The 27,633-nt window shown below is 40.8% G+C and overlaps 1 protein-coding gene across 6 annotated transcripts in view; it reads right to left on the reverse strand.

Moving 5' to 3' along the window:
* SUN1 (Sad1 and UNC84 domain containing 1) overlaps positions 1 to 26,946 on the reverse strand; it is a 29,118-nt gene extending 2,172 nt beyond the window's left edge. Inside the window, exons 1-22 of one of the 6 annotated variants that reach the window (XM_054516509.1) lie at positions 26,850 to 26,946; positions 20,238 to 20,334; positions 14,486 to 14,677; positions 13,966 to 14,156; positions 12,835 to 12,861; positions 12,553 to 12,744; positions 10,769 to 10,891; positions 9,723 to 9,806; positions 9,311 to 9,421; positions 7,832 to 7,930; positions 7,106 to 7,199; positions 6,937 to 6,995; positions 5,938 to 6,083; positions 5,563 to 5,787; positions 4,973 to 5,059; positions 4,556 to 4,599; positions 3,514 to 3,653; positions 2,720 to 2,970; positions 2,101 to 2,185; positions 1,577 to 1,692; positions 927 to 1,094; positions 5 to 97 (exon numbers count right to left, since the gene is read on the reverse strand). In XM_054516509.1, coding sequence (XP_054372484.1) covers positions 5 to 97; positions 927 to 1,094; positions 1,577 to 1,692; positions 2,101 to 2,185; positions 2,720 to 2,970; positions 3,514 to 3,653; positions 4,556 to 4,599; positions 4,973 to 5,059; positions 5,563 to 5,787; positions 5,938 to 6,083; positions 6,937 to 6,995; positions 7,106 to 7,199; positions 7,832 to 7,930; positions 9,311 to 9,421; positions 9,723 to 9,806; positions 10,769 to 10,891; positions 12,553 to 12,744; positions 12,835 to 12,861; positions 13,966 to 14,156; positions 14,486 to 14,677; positions 20,238 to 20,314 — 2,604 coding nt within the window. In that variant the 5' untranslated portion in view covers positions 20,315 to 20,334; positions 26,850 to 26,946. Of the gene's footprint in view, positions 1 to 4; positions 98 to 926; positions 1,095 to 1,576; positions 1,693 to 2,100; positions 2,186 to 2,719; positions 2,971 to 3,513; positions 3,654 to 4,555; positions 4,600 to 4,972; positions 5,060 to 5,562; positions 5,788 to 5,937; positions 6,084 to 6,936; positions 6,996 to 7,105; positions 7,200 to 7,831; positions 7,931 to 9,310; positions 9,422 to 9,722; positions 9,807 to 10,768; positions 10,892 to 12,552; positions 12,745 to 12,834; positions 12,862 to 13,965; positions 14,157 to 14,485; positions 14,678 to 20,237; positions 20,335 to 24,851; positions 25,038 to 26,288; positions 26,577 to 26,849 lie in introns of those variants that run through there. The other 5 variants (XM_054516510.1, XM_054516508.1, XM_054516512.1 and 2 more) reach the window with 5 other exon arrangements.
* Positions 26,947 to 27,633: the final 687 nt, after the last annotated feature.

A 27,633-nucleotide genomic window follows, 5' to 3' on the forward strand; every position in this document is an offset into this window, starting at 1 on the left:
TTACTATCACTGGAAACATCTGCAGTGGTTCTCCATCTTGATCATAGACATACTCTCCTAGAAGCTTGCCTTCTTCTTGATATTCATCATCCAGACCCTGTAACAACAGCATAAGGAGCTTTACTTCCATCAAACCAATGGAATTTCCAATCAAACCCAAACTAGAAGCAATGCCTACACAGAGTATCAAGAGACAGCACTTGAAGGTCTATGAAGCCAGGATCAGAATGTTTCCCATGTAATTTAAAGTTCAAGCACAGCTCTGTATTCCAGTTTCCTGCCCTGTAAATAGCTGTGCTGTTTACATGTTTTCATGGTCAAACCCCTTAATTTTCACAGCTAAACCCTTATCACAGTGTGCAATATAAACTGCTCAGGACAAACAGTGAGAGAACATCAAGGTTGAAGTCAACATTCAGATGCTTGCAGGTGACTTTTTAAGCATTTAGAAAAACCTGACAAAAAGTTCTCAGATATCATAACTGCTCTCTGATACACCCTGTGGTCTGTTCTGTAATCCTGCCTACACAACTGTGGTGCCGGGGAAAATTAACTAAAAAAATTATTTAAGGCACATCACAGTTAAGGTGCAGAGACAAAATGGGAGGGATAGTGGGTGGAGAGAGGAAAAATGGGAAGGAGGATGAAACAAAATGTATGAAAAAACTAGAATAAATAAAAAAACATAATCTCCCTCCAGAAGTGTTTACTACTGTATAGAGCAAGAGTAAATAGCTCACCCAAAATTAGTTGCAACACTTGTTATTCATAATCTCAAAGCTCACAAATAAAAGTAATTTTTAAGAGGAATGAGTGAAACAGTTTATCATCTTCTTAGCTGTCCTTCCTCAAGTTACTCTCCTCCAAGGTATGCAACACAAATATTCTGTGTACAAACATCAACTCAAAATCAGAGACAGACTTACATATACTGCAAAATTCCTAGGAGCACTGGTGATATTTCCTGTTGGTGAAAGAGTTTTTGGTATGTGTTCCAATGTAAAGGCAGTTGGATAGATCTTCATGGAAAGTCTCACCACAAGATAGCCCTGTGATCCTTTGAAAGCCCAGCAGTTCCCTGGATACATGTCGGGCTGCACACAAGCAAGGTGGAGAGAACAAGATAGGATACAACAATAAAAACAATGTTGCAGTATTTTCTAGTTTATTACAACAAAGAGTTGTAATGAATTTGGACTTCTTAGGGACAGTCTTAAACAGTAAGGTACAGAAATAATCTCCTTGCTGGAACTCTCCAGGAAGGCAGCACACTCACCTGAGCTACCAGTGGTGTTTTGAAGACCTGCCTTGAGATGAGCTCTCAGCAGGAACCCTCCCAGCCCTCCCACTTTGCACAAGCCCAGGGCACCACCCAAGCTTCCTGTGACTCTCAGTTTTGCTAGACTAGGACTTAAACTGTGCCCAGAGACTGCCAGAAGAATCCCACTCTCAGAAACATAGCTCCAAGTACCTGTGCCCCAATATATTACAGAGATACACCCAGCACCCAAAGAGCCACCCAAACCACTCCACATCAAATAACATTGCTGCATTTGTTTACTTGGCCTTTAATTACCTGAATCACCACTCTGGGAGACTGAGAGTAGTACCACAGAGGAATTCCAAAGAGGCTAATTAATGCTGTCTTGGTCTCATAGGTTTCAGAACAGCGAGTACTCAGAATGCTGCCACCTCAAAAAAGACAGATCAGGTTAGCAGAAATAGAAGTCTTCAAGAAGAAATGAGCAATTAAGACAGATTTCTATAAAGCTTAATGCTACCAGATTAAAGATATTGTTAAGATCTAATAACTTTCTGTGGATACAATGCTTCTATCATATACAATGTTATTTTAAGAACAGGTTAAAGGTTTTTCATTTCTTTCTTATCCAGTTTTAGACATATTGAGAACTATTCTATCCATGTCCATGCACACCTAGGCTGATGTACAGACCTGTAAACACCATCACAGATTGCAATGATCTTATAATCAGGCAACACACAAAAATGTTCTGCTAAGCTTTACTCTTCATTTTAATATTTCTAGTAAATACTACTAAAAGCATGAATAGTAAAAATGGTGTTTCCTCTGCTATTTACCTCCAGATTCCAAGGCAAAATCCACCATCCCAGTCTTGTCTTGAGAGTAGAGTTTCAGTGCATTATTTACAATAATCTGTGCTTGCTAGAGGTGTACACATACAAGAGAATGGAAGGAAAAATATTAAAATAAGATCAAGTGATAAAATAATTGATATTTACATATCTGTGAAGTTGCAAGCATCTTTTTGAGATGCTGCACTTCATCACAAGTCCTTGAAAGCCTCTGTCAAGACAGAGGCCACTTTTAATAGATGGTTGTCTGTCTTAAAATACAAGTTTATACTGCATCTTGACTGCTGGTTTGTTTTATTTTTAAAATCTGCATTTCTTCTTCCCAAGACCCCAAGTTGCATTTCTTTGGTGTACTTGTTTCTTGGGAATTCAATTTTCAAGATAGCACACTTTAAAAAAACACAAGTGTTGACAACAGGCAGCAATCAATGCCGCAAGAATCCACTAGAAAAAGCATTTTCTGCATTTCTCCTCACTTCAACTGATGTTCCTGACATCTCCTAAAATCATTAACATTTATGTTGAGAGTCATGCTCAACAAAATGCCCATGAAAGAACTTTTTCCAATTTTAGTTGAACTTTTGAGGCATTAAAACTCACTCACCGCTTCTGTGATTCCAGAAATCCCTGCATTAGTCACAGCATTTGTAACTACTTCAGATGTTACTTTTTGGTTTGTTACAGACATATGGAGAGTAATATTTTTGAGGATCTGCAACTCAAGATCCCGCAGCACAGTCTGTAGATCACTTTTGCTCACAAAATTGGAGGTAAGCCACTGGAGAAGTGATTCAGGCAAGTCTTCTTGTTGATCACCAAAAAGCAATAGCTTGACAGATTCCTTGACCTGGGCATCTACCTAGTGGAAGCCATTAATAATTACAATTGTTAGTTTTTATAAATATATATAAAATATACAACAGGTACATAGCTAGACCATTATCACAAGTCATTATTTAGGTAAAAGTTGATAATCCCATCTTAGTATTGCTGTATTTTTGTTGGCTACATTCCAGTCAGACCTTTTAAAAGGCTTCAAAAGAACTTACATAGGATTTTTTAGAAATAACTCTCAGATAAGAAACTTAATTTGCTTTTACATGAGCTTCTTTTCTGTATTTCCAGGGATTAGCAAAATACATCAACAAAGTACTGTGCAGAGAACTGCTACTATGTCATAACTTCCTGGCAAACCCCTGCCATTGTGGAAAACAAGCAAGAAACTCCTCTCCAGCAAAGTGTTATGCACTAATGGAAAAATTCACAGTAACCCTACATACAACACTGTCATTCTTTAATACTGCCCCCATGTTACTGATTGCAGTGCATTTCAAAAAGTTAGTGAACAAAACCAAGTAATATCAAATTTTACTGGGACATTTAGAGAAGTTGCAGAACCTACTTTTTCATGAATGACATCCATTTTCTCACAACTCATCTTCACACTTTCTCCAGATAACAGCTCTGATTTCATAGAAGCCAGCTCTAGTTCTAGCTTTTTAATTTTGGACATAAGTAGACTGTATTGATCATCATCTCTGACAAAAACAAGAAGTCAATTATTAGGAAAGAGTAGTTGGAATCATTCCATCAACTTCCAAAGGTGTGGGAATATACTTGTCTAACACAAAGTGCTCTTCTAGTTCAATTGTTCACCACAATACACACAGTGAACTTGCACTTGTAACATACTGTTACTTAAGGCATACTTAGAATTAATATATTCAAAGCAAAGTATTTTGAAGAATGGAAAAATCCAGCAGTCATGACTTCAGATTTTCACCAAGCTGACAAGTTAATAACTCAAACATATACAGATTTGGGGGAATTTAAGGGCTTCTGGCAAACCAGTCAAACTTTGTGTGAGTTTGCCACTGGTCAGAGTGAGTCTCAGGCTCCCTCATTCAAACCAGAGTAACTCCAGAGGTAGTGCTGAGTTACAAACAGCAACTCATATATGACCAGTATAGAGCAGTGTCCAGTGAATGCTATGGAAAGAGATCTCAACTATCATTCTAAAGCCATTTTACATTTAATTCTAATTTAAATGGCAATTCAGCAAGTAAGCAAAAAAACAAGAGACAAAAATTAGAACTGATACAGTTCAAGAATTTAAATACAAAGCCCATCAAAGCAGTCACTATGTTTCACTAAGTGATCTGAAGGAAAACTAATACTTTTATAAGAGGATGAGAAGTCCCTCATTCTCCTGTGCTATATAAATAGCTTTCTCTAATGAAAGTGTAGTTGTAGGGTTGCCCCCACACTGGAGTAGGGTCCTGTGCTGGTGGTCAGCACCACAGCTGAAATCCAGTACAAGACAGAAGTGCTCTTGCTGACAACACAACCCTGCAGGGTCAGTTAACTGACACAAGATAAGGATCACTGTCAGTTGGCATCAGGAGTGAAAAAGCAAAATGTATTTGAAAAGTGCTTATACCTCATTGATTTTGATTTGGCCAGGTCGAACTCTTTCTGGATGTCCTACAAAATACAGAAGTTAAGTTTTAACGTATACAAAGAAATTCAAGTGAAAGAAAGAGAATAAAGAATGTTACATGAAAGTAAATTTTAGCACCACCTGTATGGGACTGCATACACAATTATGTTTGCGCCTCTGTATAAGGTTTTATTCCAAATAGAACCTGCCTCAATGGTCAAGGGAATAATTTTTAAACTTTGGAATGTAACTATCTCCAAGAAGGGGGAACCAAAACACAAACAAGTTATGAGACTTAGGGAACTGTAGTAGCCACAGTAAAGGAAACTGCTGTTTGGAACAGCAAATTTTAAAAAATCAGTATGTTTTATCAACAGGTTACAATTAGAACAAGTCAGCAAAGCTCACTGTCAATACCTTGGATTCAGCTGAGAGTTTTCTAAGAAGTTCTTCCAGTGTCTGGATGCGCAATTCATGTTCTTTGTGTAAAGCCAGGAAATCAGTCTTAAAAAACAGGGAAGAAAAAGGGGGTGTATTTTGTTTTGGAGTACAAATACAATAATTGATATTTGCTACAAAGTGCACTTTTCATTCTGTTCTGTGAATATTTAAGTGATTTATCCTGCAGGTAGTGTGAGAAATTACAGAATTTGTAATAAATAGAGAAGACTGATTTAGCTGCAGTAGGGGTTATATACAGGGAATTTTACCACAAAGTCCCTGCTTTGTCACTAGTCCTTCCTATAGTTTTCTTTATCTGTATAGAAACAGGATAAATCCAGCAGCTTTTCAGCAATGTAGGAATCTACTTTAGGCCACCTGTCTGGAATTAATCCTTTGTCACCAATAACAAAGGAGGAACAAATGCCCACAACTACTCCCTGGCCCTTACTACCTCTTGGTTATTTCTAGAGCAGAAAAAGAATCCTCCAGTTAAATCACTCACAATCTGCATTTATATAACAGAACAATCTGTATTAGGAAACATCAATAACTGACTGTCTTACCTTTTCCTCCAATTTCATATCTTTAACATATTGACTCATCACGTTTTTTATTAAATTCAATGTTTCACTTCTGTCACTCATTGTGGCAACCTGATCTTGAAGGTTCTGGAGTAGGCTCATCACTTTGTTGTATTCTTTGTTTCGGTCATGGCATCTGTCAGACATGAAGGCCATTTGCTTTTCCAGCTCACTTATACGACCAAAGTCAAAGATATTTATGGTATCCTAAAATATAAAGATAATGCTTTAATGTACAAAAATCGACTTATCTACATTATTCTTGTGCAACAAGTAGTTATTGAAAAATACTGAAGACATGAAAGTTAAGAGAACTTTAAATATATGCAAGTTCTTCCCTAGACTGTTCTCCCTTACCTTTGGAGGTTGTATAGAATGAAAAGAGTCATCTTGTGGTTCAGGAACAGAAACAGAATCATCTGTTCTCTGTATTGTGCCAATTCTTGTCCAGTTCAATGGAGGTAATAATGAAATGAAGCCATTAAGCCCCCAGAACCACAAACCTAGAACAGAAACAAAAAGCTACATAAATATATATAAATAAATGCTGCTCTTTATCTCCATGGAAAATATGTTGCATGATACACTTACTACATATCACATTGCATAAGAGCTAATAAAAGTTGGAAGAAACTTAGGCTTCCATGGAAATAAAATAGCATTTCACAAGATTACACTTATTTTGGCAATATCTTAGTGGGAAGTAGCAGCATTTTCTACACAGGGTAAATTCTTTCCTTGTCCACCCTTATACAGAGGACTTTGAATCCCCACTGTAATTTTCCAAGAAGCTTCATCTTCTCCACAAAATAGCTGCAAGTTTTTAAGACTCACAAAGACATGAAACTGCTTTTCAGAAATGGCCCAGCACTTCTGGTAAATACTTCAATTTGTTTTATTTCAGTTGACAGCTGGCTGGAACGCTGTCTACTAACCACTGTAAAGTCAGCTGTATCTTAAGCAACTAAAGCAGGGTCTAGAGCAAAGGAGAGACTTTGGATGAGTTGGTAAAAACTTAACCACACTTCTATGGAGACTGACAAAACAATCAGTACCCAGCCTACTCCTTCATTGCTGCTCCTATGAAGGGAGGTAAAGAAAAAAAGGACTTCAGTGCATTTACCTATTCAGCCACTCTTTCTAAAGAGCTCTGTGCAATTAAATCAAGGATATTGCTTTTGTGACAAGGGTGAAAGCTTGCTGACTTGTCAGCACCCTGGAAGCTTGAATTACTGCCCTGTTCACAAACAAACTTGCTCTTTTTCAGTTCTGCATCTTCTTTATAAATCAGCTCAAAATTCTGAAGCAGCTGCAGTACACACACTGATTTACATTAAAAGTGAACAATTGACATACCTAGCAGAAACAGGAGTGGGATAAGAAACAGTAACCACCTGTAGTTCTTTGGAAGGCATCTAGAGAAAGAGAGCACAGTTTACAAGAAAGAACACATTTAGCATAATTAATTGATTTATAACTGGGTAAATAACTTGCTCACAAAACAATTATTTCAAAGGATACACACCTTCTTACAAGAAACACCTTGAGCAAAGACATCAGAGTAACAAGTTGATACCATCCAGTTCTAAGCAACCTGAACATGCCAGCAGCTGCCCTCCCTAGAAGACAAAAGGTGGGAGTGTGAAATGTAATTCCTGCAGCACATGTTCAAAGAAACCAAGCAGAGGGACATGCAGCTGTGGCCAACAAAGCTTTGCAGAGTGGAGAAAAGCATGAATAAGGCAATGCATGCAGCTTACTGACATCTAGATACCACAAGTATGACAGCATTGTAACAATAGCTACTCAACAAGGTCAACAGCCATGCAAAGAGATTAAATGCTCATTTCTTATGGCAGTGCTACCTCACTGGAAATTCAGTATTCATGTCTGAACACAACTTATCACACACTGGAGACCTCAGTATGCTCCAGGAAACACACAGATTAGCAGCAGCAGTTTTTGGTAAGAGGAATACCAATATAGCAATTGACTGCCAAACCAAACACACCCCATTATTCTTGACACCCCATATTCACACACTCATTCCCTCTGGTTAGTCTCCTGTAATGCCTGTGAACAGAAACACACCCTCTCATTAAGCATATTTGGTCAATAAAGCAGCACGTGCATTTCAAGACACAAAAGCTACAGCACAAGCACAGCTGGATTAGTGTAAGCCCCTGCAGTCCCCTGATTTGCCAAAAGGAACAGGCAATGCACACACACACACAGGGATTAGAATAGTAACCTGGAGAGAGAATGGCCAGCCAAAGTAGAGACAACACCCTCTGGGACACAAGCCATCCCGTGGCTCCCGCTGTTCGCAACACGTGAAGCACAAAGTAACCTGGGTGATAACAAATGAACTCCATGGGGCAGCACAAAGGAGCTGGGGGCTCTCTTCAGATCACGCAGTGAAACACTCAGTCCCCTGCCCATCACATGTTCTGCAGAATTTTAAACTGTACCTTGCAGTAATCTCAAACTTGGTTCTTCACTACTCTAAAGCAAAGCAAGCCACTAGTAAATAGGAAGTCAAGTAAAACCAAGAGAGTTTAGAAACTGAATTCTCATGGACAGAGATAAACAGACTGAACACCACCTGTGCAGTTAGAATATCACTTTTCCAAAATCCAAGTTTACATTTTGTAACATGTTTATCTAACAATGCCATGCAAAGTGTAGCAGAGAATAGCAAGAGTACTACCACAAAAACAAGCTTTAAGCACATCATTATTTTAAAAGCATCTTATTTGTTCAAAATTATATATCATTATCTGGGTTACTGTGCAGAAGTGAGAACAATTAAAAATTTAAAATTCCAGTGATGTCCAAGAAATATTGATAAATAATAGAAAGTATTCCCACTTGGAAGTTGCAAGCAGTAAATTTACATTAGGCTGAGTGTTCAGTAGGATAGTTCTGTATCTCTTAAAGAGAACAGAACTACCACCAACCTCCCCATCCAATGCACTGTAATAAAATGCTGTACACTAATAAAATGCTGTAACTTAAAGCCTGCTGAGGCCAACAAATACTATGTCCAAGACTAGGACCAATCTTTCTACAGAACAAACTACACCATATATGTTTAGAAAATAAACCTACGTTCTTAGATTAGCAGATATGCCTGGGTTAATCTGAGGGATTATAAATATACCAACCCAATGTTTTGCAAATCATTTAGGTGACTGAAGTGTCTCAAATCATTTTCCTTTGCTGAATAAAGAGCATTCAACAGATCCTTGATGTCTCTGTCATTCAAGCTCACAGGGTAGATTCTATCCCTATACAAGATTCCTGTAAAAATTGACTATCACTAGAACAAAAATAAAATGTTAAAACCCCTTTATTCAAATAATCTGCATAGCAGTATCTCATACCTTACTTTCATTTAAAGTCAGCTTTTCAACCTAGCAAGCATACAGATCTCCCCAAAGTGCAATAAATTCATCTGACTTCTTCCTTCTAACATACGAGGTGCACATTACCCTACATCTTGTTTTCACTAACAGGTAAGCAGCCTGCCAAGCTTGTACAAAAGCCAAAATCAGAGCAAGAATTCAGACAGAAGAGGTGTTAAGGAAGTTAGTTGTCTAGGCACTTTACATTTCTACCCTACTTTGATAGATGAAGGAAGGAAAAAAAGCCCAAACACAAAACATGTGTGATTAACATTGTGAGATTGCAATGCAAAATAAAAGCAAACAAAAATGTCCAAGTCAACCTGCAGAAGAAAAGGTGTGCCAAATGGTCCTTGCTACCCTTTTAGCCCATGAGGACTGCATGTGGTCTGTGGTGTACATTTCAAGATGTTTCTTCCCTTTACAGTCATCACCTGTTGGTTGTGGTAACAGTTGATTAATGGGATAAAACCAGGATCAAATCAAGATCTGTTACAAGATAGATTTGTTTAAGTCTATCTCACATCATCATTTATCAACCCAAAAACTGCTTAGCAAACTTCAGGGAAGGAAACTTGCTGGGAGAAATACTACAGTACACCAGGGGATCACCATCCCCCCACATTTAAGTTGCAAACCCAATATTTACTTTGTAGCTCCCTGTGTGATGCTACTATTACAACAACAACCTGGTGTAGAGCCCAGGACTGAGACTGCACCAATCACTGTACTTACATATTGACTCCTCATTCACACCAAGGTGACGATCTTCTCTGTAGAACTCCTTTACATTCATGCTTCCACAGTAGTCTGAGTGAGCTGCAACACATCCAAAAAGCACACACAGATTCTGATTATCAAATTCAAAGCCTTTCATAGACACAGACTTTAGCTAAACTGGCTTGGTTCACTATTAAAGTCAGATTACTCTAAGGAAACCTGAAAAATTATTGAGGAAGAAGCCTACTCTGTGTAATCTTGTTCTTTCTTTAAATATCAAGGGGCCTCTTAGTTCAAAAAAATTCTTCTGCTTCTTTTCAGATAGCAAAGTTTGTAAAAATAAACAAACCAACAAACAAACAACCCCTCATCAAGTAAGTCCCTGTTCCCAACATTCCATCAAATGGGTCAGCCATTCATTACATATTTGTGCTGATTTTAACAAACTTGTTACAAGAAGGAGAAGAAAGCATTAGGAATTATAAGGCTCTGAGCAGAGAGAAGGAGGAGAGCAAAGTTCTACTCACATGCAAAAATCAGTTCCCTTCTGCCTATGGCAATTTAACTTCACTTGTAGAGCAGGTATTATAGAAGAGAAAGCACCAAAGAAGAAATGAATATTTTCAGGGAAAACAAGATGTGCTCTAAAGTAGTGCAGAGTGATGAGAGCAGTCTGAGTTTTGCAAGACAGATCTAAACAAGCTTTAAGTGCACAGCAGGTTTAAGGGTGATAAGAGAATGAAAGACATCGAAAAATTAGAATTTGACAATATCACCACAGTTTTTAAAAATCAACTTAAGTTTGTCAATTCAAAAATTAGTCTCTACCACTTCCTAATAAAATCAACATGTGGATCTCATATAAGGGAATCTTGATACTTTCAAAACAGGAAAGGTATGAAAAGTGCAGCACAAGTGAAATAAAAACTGAGAAAGATAGGAGCCAGCCAAAAGACTATAGAAGAACACCATAGTGCCAAAGATGAAGTCCAGAAGAAAAAAAACCCAATACACACACTTTGTCTTTGTTTGCAGACCAAGGAAGACAACTGAAAAGGTACCTTTATATTCATAACCCAGCTTCAGCAAAACCATTTGAAAGAGTTGCATTAATAGTGATGCAAAAGATGCTGCAGTATTTTTGACCAATCGTAGAATCTTACTCATGTAGAAATATGTTCCTCCTATTGAAAAAAACAGTGTGAATACAAATTATTCATCCATAGAAATATGTACTTCTGCTCTCTGGTCACCATTAGCTTGTGTAAGAGTGAGGACGAAGCACGGAAAGCCTTTAGCCAAGAGTGCGACACTTCAGAAAGTGTGGTTGGAAAAGTCTGGGTGTATTGGATATGCATGAAAGCTTTTCTAAGAATTTCACACCCTGGATAATGACTTCAAGGCAAAATGTATAACTTCAGCAAGAACAGCTTTGCTTAGTGAGAATGCAGAACTCTAAAGAACAATGAATTCCTTGCTTATGGAACTCAGAATTCCTCACTGAGGTGAACTGCTGATCCTGATCTTGGGGTCACAGTTCCAAAGAGACACTACAGGGCTATTCTGGATTTGAATGAGTGAGGACTGCCCACCATCTTCTCTGCTGCTACATCAGAGGAAGTTCCTACAGAGGTCTGCCTGAAGCACTAGAGACACACCCTTCTCCAGAGCCACAGGAACAAAGCCAAAATCCACCACTGCCCCTGTCCTAGACTCAGCCACATCCTAAAAACCTGCCATGACTGTGTGCCTTTCCCCACCCACCAAACACCCCCAAAGTTTGACTCAAACCCCTAGGTTAAAGTTCAAAGGAATGTACAAAGATGAGGAAAACTCTCATGTGAATACAAACTCAGAAGTACAGAAAGAGTTTTCATGCAGTGCCACTTTAAGTAGTTGACTGTTCAAGTCAAAAGAATTCTACCCTCTGCTACACACTAACTACAAAGAAATATTTAAGTATCTGAAATCACATCATATAGCTCAAACAGACTAATTCCTTTTTCTTGTACTGAAAACAAACTTCCTTCAAGACTTAACAAACCCACATAATTCCACAACTGGCTCCTTTCTAAGTCAAGTTCATTAAGGAAACAAATCCTCTGTGGTAACTGAGGACTACCAGTAATCAAGAAACTCCAGGTGCAAGAGGCAGGCAGACATGGGCAAGACAATGAGGAAAACAATCCACTGAATGGAGATTATCTTGGAAAGGCAGAATCTCATTTATACAGACTCAGTTTTTTGAGCTTTAGGAATGTAGTCATTAGAGTGACTATTTGGAATCAGTTTTTCCCTTTGGAGTTCAATTTTTCATGTAGTTGAGGTGTAGCTTTTAGAAACACTATAAAAAGCTGCAAGGTTAAAAGAGGAGGAGAAAAAAGGAAGCAGAAAGTAGAAAGCCCTCTCAGAGACTCCCTCGATAGCACAAGCACTGCAAAGTAACAATTGTGCTCAACCTTGAAAGTTCAAATCACATGAGGGATAAAAAATTGTAAACCAAAAAGCACAGGAAGTTTGTATCTTAGAAACCATTACCAAATATTTCACAGGCAGAGCCACACAGGTCTGATGTCAGATTAGGAGACTTACAATCAGTCCTGGCTGGCCAAATAATTTTATAACTTAAGGGCAGGGCATTTGAATTTTCTAATTGTTTGATTCCTACAGCAGCACTGAAAATCAGTAGATTATCATATACATGTACATAAAATTTCAACTGACACAAAAAAATGTATTTCAAATAAAAGCTGATCTCTAGAATTCAGTTACTGGCAAGTTCATCAGGGTTAGACAGATGCTTAAATAACACCGTGGAAATGAAACACAAGAGGAAGTAACTTACTAGATGCATGTTTCTGGCTCCTGTCCCTAGTGTAGATCCTGGAGGATGGCACATGGGAAGGTGAATAGGCAGTGAGGACCTCCTTCCTCTCTGACAGCATGCTGCAGTCACTGCACGTGTAGCCGTTCAGCGTGGGCTGCAGCTCTGGGGCTGCTATGCCCCCGTTGCCCTGCAGCAGCGTGGTGTCACTGCCTGCAAACACAGCACAACCCCATGGCAGCACTGCCAGCACCGGGCCTGCCACACACAAACCATGTGCAAGAAAAAGCCAACTGTACTTACTTTTGGGGTCACCTTCCTCATCAAGGCCTGCAAATGAAAAAAAAGAAGAAATTGGTCCCGAATATAAGAAAGACCTGAACTGAATTACAGTATCTTTCATAAACTCAAGTTAGAAGTCCTGCTAATTTGAAGACTTCAAAGAAAGTCTCTTTATGGTTAGCATTTAACATATTTTGCAGCCCATCAGAGAAACACCTATCCAGACCTTATTGTAGTATGGTAACAGTTGTGAAAATCTTCCCACCACAGAAGGGGCAGGCAAAGCAACATGAATGCCAACTGCACCTTGACTTAGTTCCCACAAGAAGTTAAAGCAGCTAATTACAAGCTTACAATGTTTCTGCTCTTGGTAACTACTTTGATACTACTGTATTTAAAATTCTGTTTTAAGAGTCAGGTTATCTAAAATTTAGAATGGGTTCTACCAAGATCGATACAATTCTTCCCACTAGGACTCTGGGAAGGTCACAAGTATTCTGACTGGAAACAAAGAGTCTGAATTGGGAGATATAACAAATTGCTGAGCTGGCTGTACACAATGCTTAACATAGACAATACTTTATATAGACAACTCCCATATTTTATCTGCATTGAAGAGAAAAGGTTCCAGGAAAATACATTTTGGTATCGTTAAAAAGCCAAACCAGCCAGCCACACACAAAAAACATTTTGGGAAATTCTGAAATGCCACTAATTTGGAACTTCCATCTCAAGGTATCTTAAAAATAAACACATTTCTGCCTACAAACAAGTAAGACAAGGCTTTTCCTTTGACTTTTCAAAAACAAGTTATATGTTTACCATTCTTTCAATTCAGAACTCAGTGTACATTTTGAAGAAAGCAATGACAGGAGATAATTATGGCATTACATCACAGAAGTGTTTATGTTTGCTGGCATATTAACTTGACTGTGAATATTTTGACATTAACCATGCCAGTAAATCAAATTTACACACTAGACCATGAATTTCCAGTGGGCATCTTAGCAAGCAGACCCCTACAGATGAAGTGCGAATGCTCACATGTTTGGGGATAGGATGGACAACAGGTGATGCAAAGATCATACATTTATACACACCAAACCAAACAGGCTGCACACTTTGATACAAGCAATAGCAATTATTGCCTACCCCAGAAATGATCAACTTCTGTCCTTTCCCGAATCAGAGACTCATCCAATATAGTGGATATCATTGATGTATCACTGGCATGGCTATTGAAACTGCTCTGGCTAAAAATAGATGAGCTGGACAGATTTTTCCTTGGCACATGTCTTCCACTGCCAGACTGCTTGCTCATACTTCTGCGTTGCTTCACCACCCTAGGAAACAAAGGCAAGTAAGACACAGCACTAAAGACACATTTCTGTCACTCTCTCACTTTATTAATAAATGAATTAACAGTCATTTCAACACTGATGTGACTAAACAGAGCAAACAAGATTTAAAAGGAAGTCCTTGCCTTCAAGCACCTATAATTTGACAAAGATGTTTGTAAAAAATTGTCATTGCAAACCACATGCTGAACATAAATTTCAGAGTATGGCAGCAAACACCAAGAACAAAAAATAAGACCTGTAGGTAACCTTTCTGCATTATTGTGTTCAAACAGTAAGACTCAGGATTTACTAGTGATGACTAAAATGCTTACTTAGACTGATCCCTGAAGGACGTGTTTCCAGCATAAGAGCTGTCCTGAAGGGAATCACTCTGTCCATCATCTGCTTTACTGTATCCTCCAGCAGCCAACCGTAAACTACGCCGGGACATTCTGGGTGAATCAAACACTGGATCTATTTTGTTCTCAGTCTCAAAATCCAAAGCAGATGAAGAATAACTCGAACTGCAGTAAAATAAGAACAGCAAAGTTACTGGGAGAATTTTCAACCTGGTAACAAACAGGTTTTTCAAGCTAGTCCAAGTTTCCATTAAATACAGTTTATTCGGGGTTATGGTACAATCCCCACAAGATATACCAAATAACCCAAATAATCTAGATACATGTAGATATTCAAAGTTCTCCTAGGCAATTCATATTACCAGTTCCACAACTGAAAGCAAATCACAGAAAGAAACAACCACCATGGAAACCACATATGAAGTTTAGCCAGAGTAAGCACTCATTCTTTTGGGACCAATTTGAGAGTGGAAGCCATTCATGACACAGTTTCTTCACCATGCCTAGAAGCAAATTAAAAATGACACACTCCAAGTTGCAAGGCAAAGATTAATTTTCAGTCTCAGTTTATTTTTGTCAATTTTCTGTTTGCCAAGTCCTTGTTTTGAGAACTGAAGATCCATATGCCACATTATCCTGAATTTCCACCTCCCAACAAGTAGGAACTTCCTCCCTTTAACATACTTAATGACTTCCCTACTTCAGCTATTTCAGCTTAACAACCATTACTTGCTTTTAAAAAAGTGGTTTAAAAATATTTCCTAATCTAATGCAAACCACTAGAAATACTTAACTCAGAATTAACAAAAAATGTTTAGAGACTTCAATTTGTTTCCCTCCACAGAGGCAAGTTTACACATAGATAGCCTTCATGCCATTACCCCAGGAACTCCACATTTCGGCACGTGATTCTCTCAGAGCCTCCATGAAAACTTACAGTGAAGACAAAGCAGCAACACAAGGCAAACACAAACACATTAAGCGGAGGAGTCTGTAAGAAATACATTTACCAAAGCAGAAGTTCAGCCCAAAGCAGAATTGTCATACTTCCAACCAAAGGAAACATTCAGTTATGTAAGTGAGCAGAGGCTGCTGGCACAGGGCACTGCACAGCAGGTCAGGTTCTAGAACTGCTCAGCCCTGTGACCCACAGCATCCAAATGCTGAGTGCTCTGGGCCAGCTTTCGTAAGGACTCTGTCCCTTCTTGGGCCACAGGGATATACAGAGATGTAACAGCACTTCAGTACTCCTGGAGATTTGCTTGGTTTTTTAAAAGAAGAGAGAAGCAAAGGATTGTTTATGACAGCACCTCTTTCTCCCCAAACAAAAACAAGCAAATTAGATCTGAATGAGTAGATTCTACTGTACAATCTGTATTTGAAATGGAAGCTTTCCCTTTAAAAATGCATCCAAATAGCTACTATAAAATGTACTCGTGTAAAAACAACTTAATGGAAATAGTTTTCTCACACCATCATTAAAGATCTCATAACATCACAAAGCAATAATATGGTAAGTATTGATACTGCTTCAGCATAAAATTAAGTTAGCACCAGAAGGCCTTGAAACTACACTTACAGTAATGATGTAATTCTGACAAGGTGGTGCTTTTGAAATGAGTTTCTTCATTGCTCCTCAATACAAAGAAAAGTATGTAAAATGGGGCTGTCAGAGCATATCAACTGCATTTCTTTTGGCTAAAAACCCCAGGCAACACACTGCTGGGAAATATCTCATGGCTCCAAAACCAGCTGGGCATTCAGCCCATCACATCAGACCAGAGTCTGTCCAAAGTAGCTGCTTCAATGTCCCTGAGTAGCAGATTTGATGGCAGGGCTTTGGTTCTGTGTGCTGGATCTAGCTGGTCTGCCCTGATAACGCTGGCATGTGCAGTGCAACCCTGAGGAAGGCAGGAAAGAGCCTCAGCACAACTTAACAAACCCAGCATATATACTAAATACATTAGGCTTGTTAATCCTGGCTTTCATTTGGCTGGAAGAGGAAGAAGAAAGAACATGTTTTCTCATGTGCTCCACCAATTGTAGACTAAAGAGTTTAATTTTTAGTTTTCAAAAATGCTAAACATGAATTACTCATACTCTGACAGATATGAAGAGAGAATATGGGTTAAATGTGGCTCCTCCTGCTGTTGTTCTGAAAGGGTCAGAGCCACAACAGTTTTCTATTGAGTCCCTCCCTAAACAGCTGTTTCAGAACTCAGTTTTGCTATTTACATTTGCCACTATGCATTTGCTTTTCCTCATCTTCACCCCACGTTTCTTACAGATACTCAATTCACAAGAACACAAAGTACACAGAACAAGCTGACAGCTGTGACCAGCCTCAATTTGTTTCTGTTTATGAACACTTGCTGTTACCAAGTATCTCAAAGAGCATTTATATCAATGTGGGTTGAATAAATAGTTTGAATTTGAGTTCTACTATCTAAAAAAAACCAAGAAATCATCATGGAATCTTTTTAACAAAAGGGGCTTGTCTCTCACTTCTGCAGGGTAATAATTCTCTTCACACTATCAGTCCTCTGGCAGTAGGACAGTACCTAGAAGTCTCCTAACTTCCCATTTCACTTCCCATGCTTTGGAATGCAGCCTTTTTTCTCCCACGGAAAAGACTACAGTAAAACCACTGCCTTTCCTTTCAAGGGCCAGCAATGAACCTGTACATTGATGTCCTCCTATGCAGTATGTCAGCTAACCAAGAAACACCCAAAGGTGGGATGCAATCAGCCTACACTCCTGGACAACCTCTGCAAACAGTGAGGACTGGTTCCCTCCCCAGCAAACAGCTCCCATGGCTGCTGGCAGAGCTGGTGACTGGGTCTAGTCTTACATTTCCAGCTTCTTGATACTTCTTCACAAGAGCTTCTGCAGAGTAAGAATGTCCTAGACTTCAGCAGGTTATTTTTCAAGTAAGCAGAATGAGAATGAGGTCTGTCAATTTTAGCATGTCTATAGCTTGTCTGAAGGACCTTAAGTGTCATTTCTTTATAAATAGTCCTTGGAATGAAATGGGCAGTGATGTTCTTGACTATTCAGGATAACAGGCACATGCAATAGACATAGAAAACTACAACTGAACAGACATCTTCTAATATGGACAGACATATAGTCAATACAAAAACATTCACAGGCTTTCTAACCAGGGGGCATTACTCACATTAAGTTACTAAGGACACTACCCTGAATTGTTTAGTTATTTCTTCAGTCAGACCCAGAACATACTTAAAAACCTCAAAGGATTTTATTTAATTACTGTGCAGAAAATTACATCCCAGTTGAATGCTCTGACACAGAAAATCAAACCAAATTCTTATTGATTTAACCCATATTTGTGAAGAAGTGTTAAAGCCACCCAAACTGACAACACAATTCAAAAGATGATGGTGACTAAAAAGAAGGATCAGTCATAAGAGTGGGGTGTAAATTGCATGTTGACAGGTGGGTGAGATTCACAAGTTTGACTTGCATTTGGAGGAGGATAAAGATTATTTAGGTATATCAGTTAAATGTTTTTCTGATTCGGGCTGGAGGAGTAGAAGCACAAAGTAGAAGCACTCCAGCTCTGACACACAGTGATTCCAGTGAGTATTAATATAAGTTCTATTAATAAATCATAGCCAACTCTATTAATAGCTTTGTGGTATCAAACTTCACTGTACTGCTTTCTGCAGGGCTACATCCCAAGCCAATTTCTTTAAAGAAAAGATTCTGTAAAGATTGAATTGTCAAAGGCAGAATAAACCAGATTAGAATATAAGCAAAACAAATACGGGTGAGGGGTAAGAAGGAACAAATTTCAACATGAAAATATTTCTGATTAGCAATTTCCTCAGATCTTCAAATATTGTTTGACCCAGAGGAGGAAGAGCTACAATAATAGATGTCATTCTGCACACATGCAGCAAGCAGAGGCACAGCAAGAGTCTGCACAAGAGACTGTGGTTTACTCTCTTGACACCCTGAAGGCAGTGTCATGTCAGTGTACCAAGTGGTTTGCTCCCCTATTATAACATTTGGGGCTTCACACAATTTTAAAGAAAGAGCTTGCCAGTCCTTCTTTTTTACATAAGGAAGAATTACAATTAATTAATTTCAACCTAGTTTAACAATACTGGCTTTCATTAATTCAGTTATTAAACTTCATCTTACCCAGCTCTTTCCATTTCTATATATTCCTAATAGTTTAACACTTGAAATGGCAAGCTGGAAAGTTTCAGGACATACAATCCCTTCACAACTCCTCAATTTTGCAAAGCAGTCTTCATTTATGCAGCAAGACAAACATTCAGTTGTCCCCTAAATAAATCCCACCAAAGTCATAATTAAATATCCTCCAGATGGCCAATAGGATTTATAATTCTGCATCTTCCTTTCTACTTGCCCACCGTTTCACTGGTTGAGAATTTTGCACAAGAACACCAGAGGAGTTTAACCTGTCAGGAGTTACAATATTTCAGCCAATCTCTAAGGTACATTTGCAACACAAAGGTAACTAAACTCAGTAATCCAGAAGTGAAACTGCTGCTGGATACAAGGCATGTAGATCACATTTCATTGCTAAGCATGCTTTTCTTGAAATTAGAAAACCCACTAGTATATAACCAACATTTCACCAAGAGTTTTTCATAAAATTCAGGAAAAATTGCAATTGAATTGATGCAACACAAAACATGTCACATTTGCAACACTACTGACATTAGGCTATAGCCTAAAAAAAAAAGAAGCCATGATCCCCAACAGAAAATGTAAATGTACAGTTTTGGAGTGCACAAAAGAAGAGAATTAACTCAGTAATCTCTTAATGCTACAGTTTTGCCAACTTCTGTTTTTTTGGCAAGTAGCCAAGTATTCTCCTATCTCTATAATGGATTTTAATAACAACACATAATAATGATGTACAGAGGGAATAGAAAAGCAAATCTCATACTGCATCCTAACAAACAATCATTTTTTAAATTTAAGATTAGCTAAAGCAATAATTCAGATCACAGATATACTCTGAAGCAGGTATACATCTCAACAGCAGGAAAAGCTCAATAGATTAGAGCAGCAACAATCTGCTACATTAATAGTGAAAAACTCAAAATAGGCATCACAACACTTATCTGAATACATAATACAAAAACTACCGAACAATACAGTTAGTTTCTAGAAAACTGAAGTGATTTAAGCAAAACAAAGATACAAGAAAGAAACAAGATCATTAGAAGATACAAAAAAAGATAAAAGGAAGAGCAAGTTCATTAGAACACAGATTTTACATTCACCCAAGAAGCAGCTTTGCTAAAAGAAGTGATCAATATTTTCCTTCCAGCCATGTCCCACACTAGCAGCAATGAGTGTGCAAAAATCAGTGGTTTAAAGTTAAAGTGGTCCCAAGTCACGAAAGAAAGCACACACCAAAGTTACAAGACACAAAACATCGAAGAATTTCGAGGGCATATTTATAGAAATCCAACAGCAGTTGTAACTAGGCGGACACAAGTTATTCATGGCAACTAATAAACACTGAGTCATTATCTTAGTCATTGTCCTGTTAGTTCAACGTTTTCTTTCCCCCACTTAGGACACAGCACTTGTTTTCAAGCTAGACTAGAAAAAGCCCACTTCTTCCAAGAGTCAGCTACTTACCATGAAAGCTCAACTCTCCAGATGAGCAACATTCAGCACAGACAGTTTGGCTACAAGAAGAAAAGGTTCTCACCTGAGTGCATATGTATAGCCAGTGTTCTCTGGCAGACATTGGGGAGGGGTGTACGTGTGTAGACGTGAAAAGTCCATGTTGACAGTTTCAAATCATACTGTAAAAGGTGAAAATAAAGTAATGCAATGACTTAAAATTGCATAAAGTCAATCAAGGAGCCCTTGCACTGTTCAGCCTGTGTTATTAAGCATTGAATAAAAGAGCTATTACCAGAAACATGGAGCTCTCAGTAGTGGAGTAGTATTGCTGCTAGTGCCAGGTACCCCTTATCATTACTACAGGAAGCTCAGGGTATCTCTGGCTGTGACCTTCTTTATGATACCCTACTTTCAGCTGTTTCAAGTTCTCTGGAACATTGCAGTTATGAGCCAAACTCTTATCACAACCAAATTACAACACTTCCACAGGAACTATGTTATGCTGGTATCCCCTAAAGAAGATAAGTACAAAAATCTAAAGAACCACACAGCCATGGTTCAGAGATCTCTTCAAAATATGTTTTGCTTTCAGTGCCCTGTGAGCAAATTACAGGCTGCTCTGTGCACCAAGGATACTGCAGATGAAACTTGAGAAAGTTTTTACATATAGTCAAATCATTTTACTCTAGCACTTTTGAATACCACCCCCTAAGCAGTGAGGGAGTATCCTTCATCTCACATAATTTATTCCTGTCATTAAAACCACTGAATACACACCCTAGCAAAAGAGCCAACTGCAAAGTGACTCATCGGTTGGAATTAGGCACATTTTCCAGAGTGCCATCCACTTCCAAAAAAACAAACCCAAAACTACCAAATCAAAACCACCCAAGTAACATTTGTAAAACTTTCCATGGGGTCTTTGAAAGGTATTATAGCTTTTGGAAGAAAATAAAAACTGATTTGTCATATCAACAAACTTGCAGAGCTGCATGGGTGACTACTTGTGGTACTATGAACAATTTGACTTTCAATTTCATAGTATTGGCAAAAACCCTTCAGCCCTCCTCAATTTTATTTTTAATTCTGCAGAAAAGATTCTTGCATGATAGTTTATTTGTAGTTAACAAATAAGGATTTGGCTATTCTAGATTGGCACGGTTAGCAAGGCAGAATCCTGGCTACTTGCAGATTATCTATGGCTCCTGTTTCAAGAGCAGTAAAAGATGTTCCACACATCTGGGATGGCATATTTGAACCAGGATAAAAATACCCCCAGCTAGTTTTCATAATCATAACGTCAACAAGCATCTCATTTTGGAGATGCACTTTCCTATGCTGAAAAAAGGTTTTATTTTGTACAGCTACATATGCATAAGAAATGGGGACAAAAAGCAGGTACAGGCAAAAGCAGCTCAAAAGCAATCTGTACATGTAACATTAAAATGCTCTTAGTGTACCTGTAGCCTCCAAATCCTGAGGTCAGCAAGGCAGGAGGGTATTTCCATGACTACTGAAGACTTAAAAATATTAAAACTTCTGGGCCTAAGCATTGTAGCTTCCTGAATCCAAGCACTTCCCATGCAAAGCGGAGTTAATGAAAAATAAGGTCTCCTGCTATTTACTTTTTTTTTTGTATTATAGAAAACACATTTCCATTAAGTGATCCTCTACACTCACTTCATTTGCCCCAGAGCCATAATGTTTTCACTAACTTGTATATAAAATTATTGTTTGTTTACAGGAAGCTTAAATCAGTAGAGCGGAAGTATTAGCAAAGCAGCCTCATTCTTTTGCTAGAATGAGCAGCAAATTCTGTTGGAATATGTAACAACTGCTGCCTTACTTTATCAACAAACAGGAGCTCAATTTAGCACATAGGAAATGGGGACCAGAGAGCAATGGCTCGCCAGGAACAGAAGTGGAAATATTGTGAATTTCAAGATGAGGGATGCTGATAACATCAGAGAGCACTTGTATTAAAAAATAGCAAAACAGGTTTTTCAGACTATGCCTACTGAAGCTGAAAACTATGATTAAGGTTGATCTGTTTGAATTGGTTCATGCCAATAAAGATTTTGAACTCTCAAGTAGAAAAACCTTGTTCAGTTTCTGCTGGAGTTGATGTGCGTGCTTAGCACGCATCATTTCATCATAAAACCTATTTTTTTAACTGGCAACTCGGTAGCTAATCCTTCTGACACCCAACAGTATTTTCCCACATGGAAAGCTCAGCTATGCCAGTGAGCTCTGAGTAGCTCCCAGCTCCTCCCTGTCTGCACTGCCCATATGGGCAGGGCAACGGCCGAGTTTGAAAAACAACATGTTGGCTCCGTTTCTTCCCTGTTCTTTTCCCCTTCACCACCAGTTCTCTCTCCACTTGATTTTTGAATAAATCAAATGCTGAAATGTAAACAGTATTTCTTATTTGATAATGTTTGAATTGTATCATTAAGTTATTATAGATAAAATATGTGCTTGACAAAGGCAGTGCTAACTGCAAAGCCTCGAAGGTACTTAGGCATAGGTCTATTAATAGCTGGGTTTCATAGCACCCAGCTCTCAGTGAAGATATCAGGTTTGCCATCTAAACACCACACTTAGAAATCACTCTGGGAAGATTTAGGGGCTTGGTTTGATGCTCTAAAATGAATTCTGACTCAGGAGGAGAAATCTCTACTCAATTTTTCAAACAACAAAACAGGCTTAACTGACTTAAAAAGAATTTGAAAGTCATCTTCAGAGATGACCAGCACCATTTGCAAAAATGGGCATCTAGAATTTACTATGAAACAGGATTTTTTTAAAGTCTGACTTTACTTCAACAGCTTAAACTTAGTTATCCACCTCTTCAAAACAAATGATCAACCCAATTTATTTAGAAATATTCTACATCTGTATTACAAAACAGACACAGGGTAGGCAGAGGACATTGACTCACTCTAATTTGTTCACTTGTGTTTAACAGCACTCCACCTTTCAGGTGTAATCTTTGTTCTGACTTATGAAACTTTCATACACAACTGGAACAGAAAGAGATATGCTAAAAAAATACTTTGAAAATCTTAAATCACAAAACTTGGCAGAGAACCTGAGAGGTAAGCCCTGTACTTAGTTCCAGTTTGAACACTTCTGGGTGCCCAACACCTTTCTGCTTTAGGTACCACAGATCTGTCTGGACTCAGTTTCATGCAGACTTTTAGTCTCAGCTTTGTTGCAGATTACCAGGCCCAAACTCTAAAATGGCCTTTTTCCCTTTTGTAGAAGCCCATAAATATCTAATTCTAATACTAAGGTATGAATAGTGCAAGAACCAAGCCTGGAGTTGTATGCAAGCCCCAGTAATAGGAACACTTTGATAAGACAGCCCAGAGTGAATTACAGGGAAGCACACAGCTCCACTGGAATGCCTCAGCTTTCAAGCCAACTTCCATGCTCCTGCAGAGGAGACAGCTGGACTATTTGCCTTTTTTTGGGAAGCAGACACAACACTCATCCTAAGCATCATCTCTCCCTTGCAATTAAACTGAATCTGTGTTACAATAAATCAGCACAGCAGAAGGGCTGGAGAAGACAAATTGTGACTCTGTCAGAACACAAGGAAGCTCAGGAACTCCTGTAATCAGTGCAGCAGAATTTACCTGCATACAAGGCCCTTGGCTGTCTCCAAAGGACTTTGAAGCTTCTGAATGACATGAGGCTGCACCACTAGTTCAAAAAAAAGCTTATCTGACACTCACTTTCACAATCAACCAGGCTCAACAAAGTCCCAGCACCATGGCAGCAAGCATCTTGGCTTCCAGGAAAGATGATGAAATGCTCCACGAGAGGCCTTTTTTTGCATAGAAGCATCACAAGGCAGGGGGAGCAGCACCAAACACTGACCGTGCACTACCAACACCTCACAGGGACAGACACAAACCCTCACTGATGGCTTTTGGGGTACACAGACTTTTACCAACATACTGTCCAGGCAGTTCCTCATGAAACCCTTTGTAACAGAGGAAGTGGTAAATTGTCATTTCACAAAAGGGACCCTGGCAGAGTAGAAATATTCACCAAAGTCTGTTAGACAATGAGAAAATTCCCAAGACAGCATGTCTTATTTTTTTTTGTTACAAGGGATAAAAAAATGATACAATAAAGTCTTAGGTATTGGTAGCACTGCTTCAAATAGAACCTTTACTATCGTCATATTTTAAAGCAAAGTCAGTTTAAGTCACTATGACTTAACACATTTGATGCCACATATGTAAACAGATTTAGGCAAACTATCAATAACACTGAAAGTGGAACATGCAAACTCCATCAGTTTCTGAGAGCAACCCATTTTTACTTGTAATTTCAGTTATTTCATTCTATTATTCAGAACAACCAATAAAATCACTGGTTTTGGTTAAAGAACCAAAAGTATATATACTCCACAAAGGATGTTTCACCATAGTAAGTTAATTACTGGTTTAAACAGGCTGAAGAGCAAAGAGCTCCAAGCTAAATCAACATTTTATTAAAACACACATTCAAAAAACATGATTATTCCTTTAAAAGAGCAACCCAAGAACAAAACCAAAAAAACCCACGAGTAACAAAACCGATATTTGACACTAGACGTTACCATTGAGCATTATGGCATATATCCCCAAACACAGGTGCACAACCCAGGTTCATCACAACACCGCACGTTCACACTGTGTACCTCTCGAAACGCTTTTTAAAGGGAGGGCTGACCAAAACCAGCCCCGCATTCAGGCGCGGTGAAAGCAGCAGCAGCGTGCCGGTTCATTGTTTACACGCAGGGCCCCGCAGAGCAGCTCAGAGCCCGGCCCGCTCGGGCCCGCTCGCACCGGGGCCTGGCCGGGCCCCGCGGCCCCGCTCCGCCATCCGCCGCGGCCCGGGCTCGGGGCGCGCTGCCCGGCGGGCGGCACACGCCGAGACATCGAGCCCAAAATGGCTCCCGGCCCCAACAAAGCCCGCCCGGCCCCCACGCTCCCCGTCACTCGCCGAGTTTGAATTCGCTGGAGGCGGCGGCCCGGCCAACCCCGCCGCCTTAACCCCTGCGGCTCCGATCCCCAGCCCGCCGGCACACAACAAAAGGCGTGTTTTATTTCACCTCGCCCGTCACGCTCCCGAAACGCTTCACCTGCCCGATAAAACACCCCCGGTATTAGCGATCAATTTTAACCCCCACATCTTACTCTTCATTAGCGACACGTGAATGCCTAAACGTCCACGCCTTATAAGCACCAAATAACAAGCCAGTCAAGCACCGCAGATTTAAGGGTCTCTAAACACCGCCACATTTACTAATAGAGCAACGTAAAAAGCCTGCTTAGCTTGTCAGTAAAACCCTCCGTCCAGCTCACTCACGACGAAAAACACCCTGCAACTCACTTCCACAACACTGCTATGAAAATCAGCAACTAGTAATTCACCCCCATATGTAAAAGCGAGAATTAGGCATTAAGATTCACTGGGAAAGTCAACAGAAGCATTAGGCTGGAATAGTCAGTTGCAAAGAAATTAAACAGAAACATTAAAAGAAATTAGCAAATCTTGAACTTCCTTTTTGCGTAATGTTAAACTGAAAACCAGATGGTGATATGGGAGGGCTGCAAATGCAGCAGAGACCCGGAATTTGCTGGCTAATATTTTCCTTCCCTATAATATATTATAAACAAAATATTTATAAAATGTATTTTATTTTAACATAGTATAATGTTAAATAAGGCAACGTAAAATAAGGAACGCAAAATAAGGTAAACCAAATACTTTTTCTTCCCCAGCAGATCTAAAACTTACTGGAACTGTCAGAAAACAGGTGCTGTCTCCAGTGTTCCTGACACTTCTACCCCTGTGGTCACGGAAGGGCAGCGAAACGTGAACATGGCATGAGGAACTCAGCACTGTCACCTCAAAAGGAGCACAGCACTAAAATAGCACATTATGCTGTAAAAACACGAGCAGTCACTCACTCGGCGAGCGATGCTAAACTCTTCGACAGTAAACCCGTCTGTTAAACAACACTTTCCCCACAGAAGCAGCTGCCCTGAGGTGACAGCCGGGGGACAGCGAGGACAGGTCTGTCTACCTGTGCCAGCCGGAGCAGAGCACGACACCCATCACAGCACGTTACCTTTGCACCAAGGCTCGGCAGCTGCGGCGAGCGCCGGCACCACCGCGCACTTATCAGCTCCTTCACAATCAGGGCAAAAAGCTGCAGGTTACAGCTTCTTCTAAGAAGGAAACCTTCCAGGTGTCAGGCCCAGAGGGACAGTGGTAGCTGATGTTTCTCTCTCCTCCCAGCCAACAGCGCCGACCGACAGAACTCCGGGCTACCCAGGGGTCTGCGCCCGCCCCACGACTCCAGCCCGTGGCTCCTCACGCCCCGCTGCCTTCCCAGCGCCGCTGCCCGAGCCAGGGACACCGATCCCCCGCTCGGGGGAGGCCGCACACCCGAGACACCGCGTCCCGGGGGCTCCCACGCGGGCGGGCAGCCGCCACACGCGGCCCCGGCCCGGCGGGAAGCGGCGGCGGGCCGGGGCGGGGGCGGGCGGGGACGGGTGAGCGCGGGCGGGGGGCGGTTGGCAACGGCCGGGGCGGGCTGAGCCGCGCCGCCTCCAGCCCCGCGCTCCGGGGGCGGCCGGGGGAGCGCGGCCCGGCCCTGCGCGACGGGGAGAGCCGCGGCGGGGGTTACCTGGTGCCGGTGCAGCGAGGGAAAGGCAGAGCCGGCGGCGGCAGCAGCGGCGACGACGACGGCGGCGGCGGCGGCTGAGATTGCCCGGGCCCCGCCCGCTTTGCCGGGGCCGCCGGGAGCCCCCGCCCCGCCCGCGCGGCGCGTGCCGGCAGCGCCCCCTCAGCGCCCGCCCCGCGCGGCCCCTCACACACGGGCACGGGGCTCCTCCTCCTCGGGCCCCTCACACACGGGCACGGGGCTCCGCTCCACCTCCGCCGCCTCCTCCTCAGGGCCCCTCACACACGGGCACGGGGCTCCTCCTCCTCCTCGGGCCCCTCACACGTGGGCACGGGGCTCTGCTCCGCCTCTGCCGCCTCCTCCTCCTCAGACCCCGCTCGGGGGCTGCCCCCGCCACGGCCACAGCCCGGCCGCCTCCTGCCTCGCCTTCCCCCTCCGCAAAATGGAGCTGTGGGAGCCTCTGGAGCGAGCAGTGGAGAGGCGAGGAGTTAACTCAGATTTTCACTCTATTGCTTGACTCACTGACTTTCCCTCACAGTGTTTTCTCTGTTTCCTTCCTACCCGTCCTTTTTGGGATTTTCCTTCTCTTTGATTCGCCCTCCTCCGCCAAGACTTTGGCACAGCGCACCCGGTGGGACTGAAGCGCCTCGGCTCCGTGTGGTGCCCGACGGAATGTCACCATCGGGCCACAGAAACCTCCGGACAGCCACACGGAAGAAATCAGAGAATGCTTCGGCTTGGAACTGACCTTTAAGCCTATCTAGTTCCAACTCCCCTGCAATGAGCA

This window comes from Molothrus ater, chromosome 16, assembly GCF_012460135.2.
Source record: "Molothrus ater isolate BHLD 08-10-18 breed brown headed cowbird chromosome 16, BPBGC_Mater_1.1, whole genome shotgun sequence".
Classification (NCBI taxonomy): Eukaryota; Metazoa; Chordata; class Aves; order Passeriformes; family Icteridae; genus Molothrus; species Molothrus ater.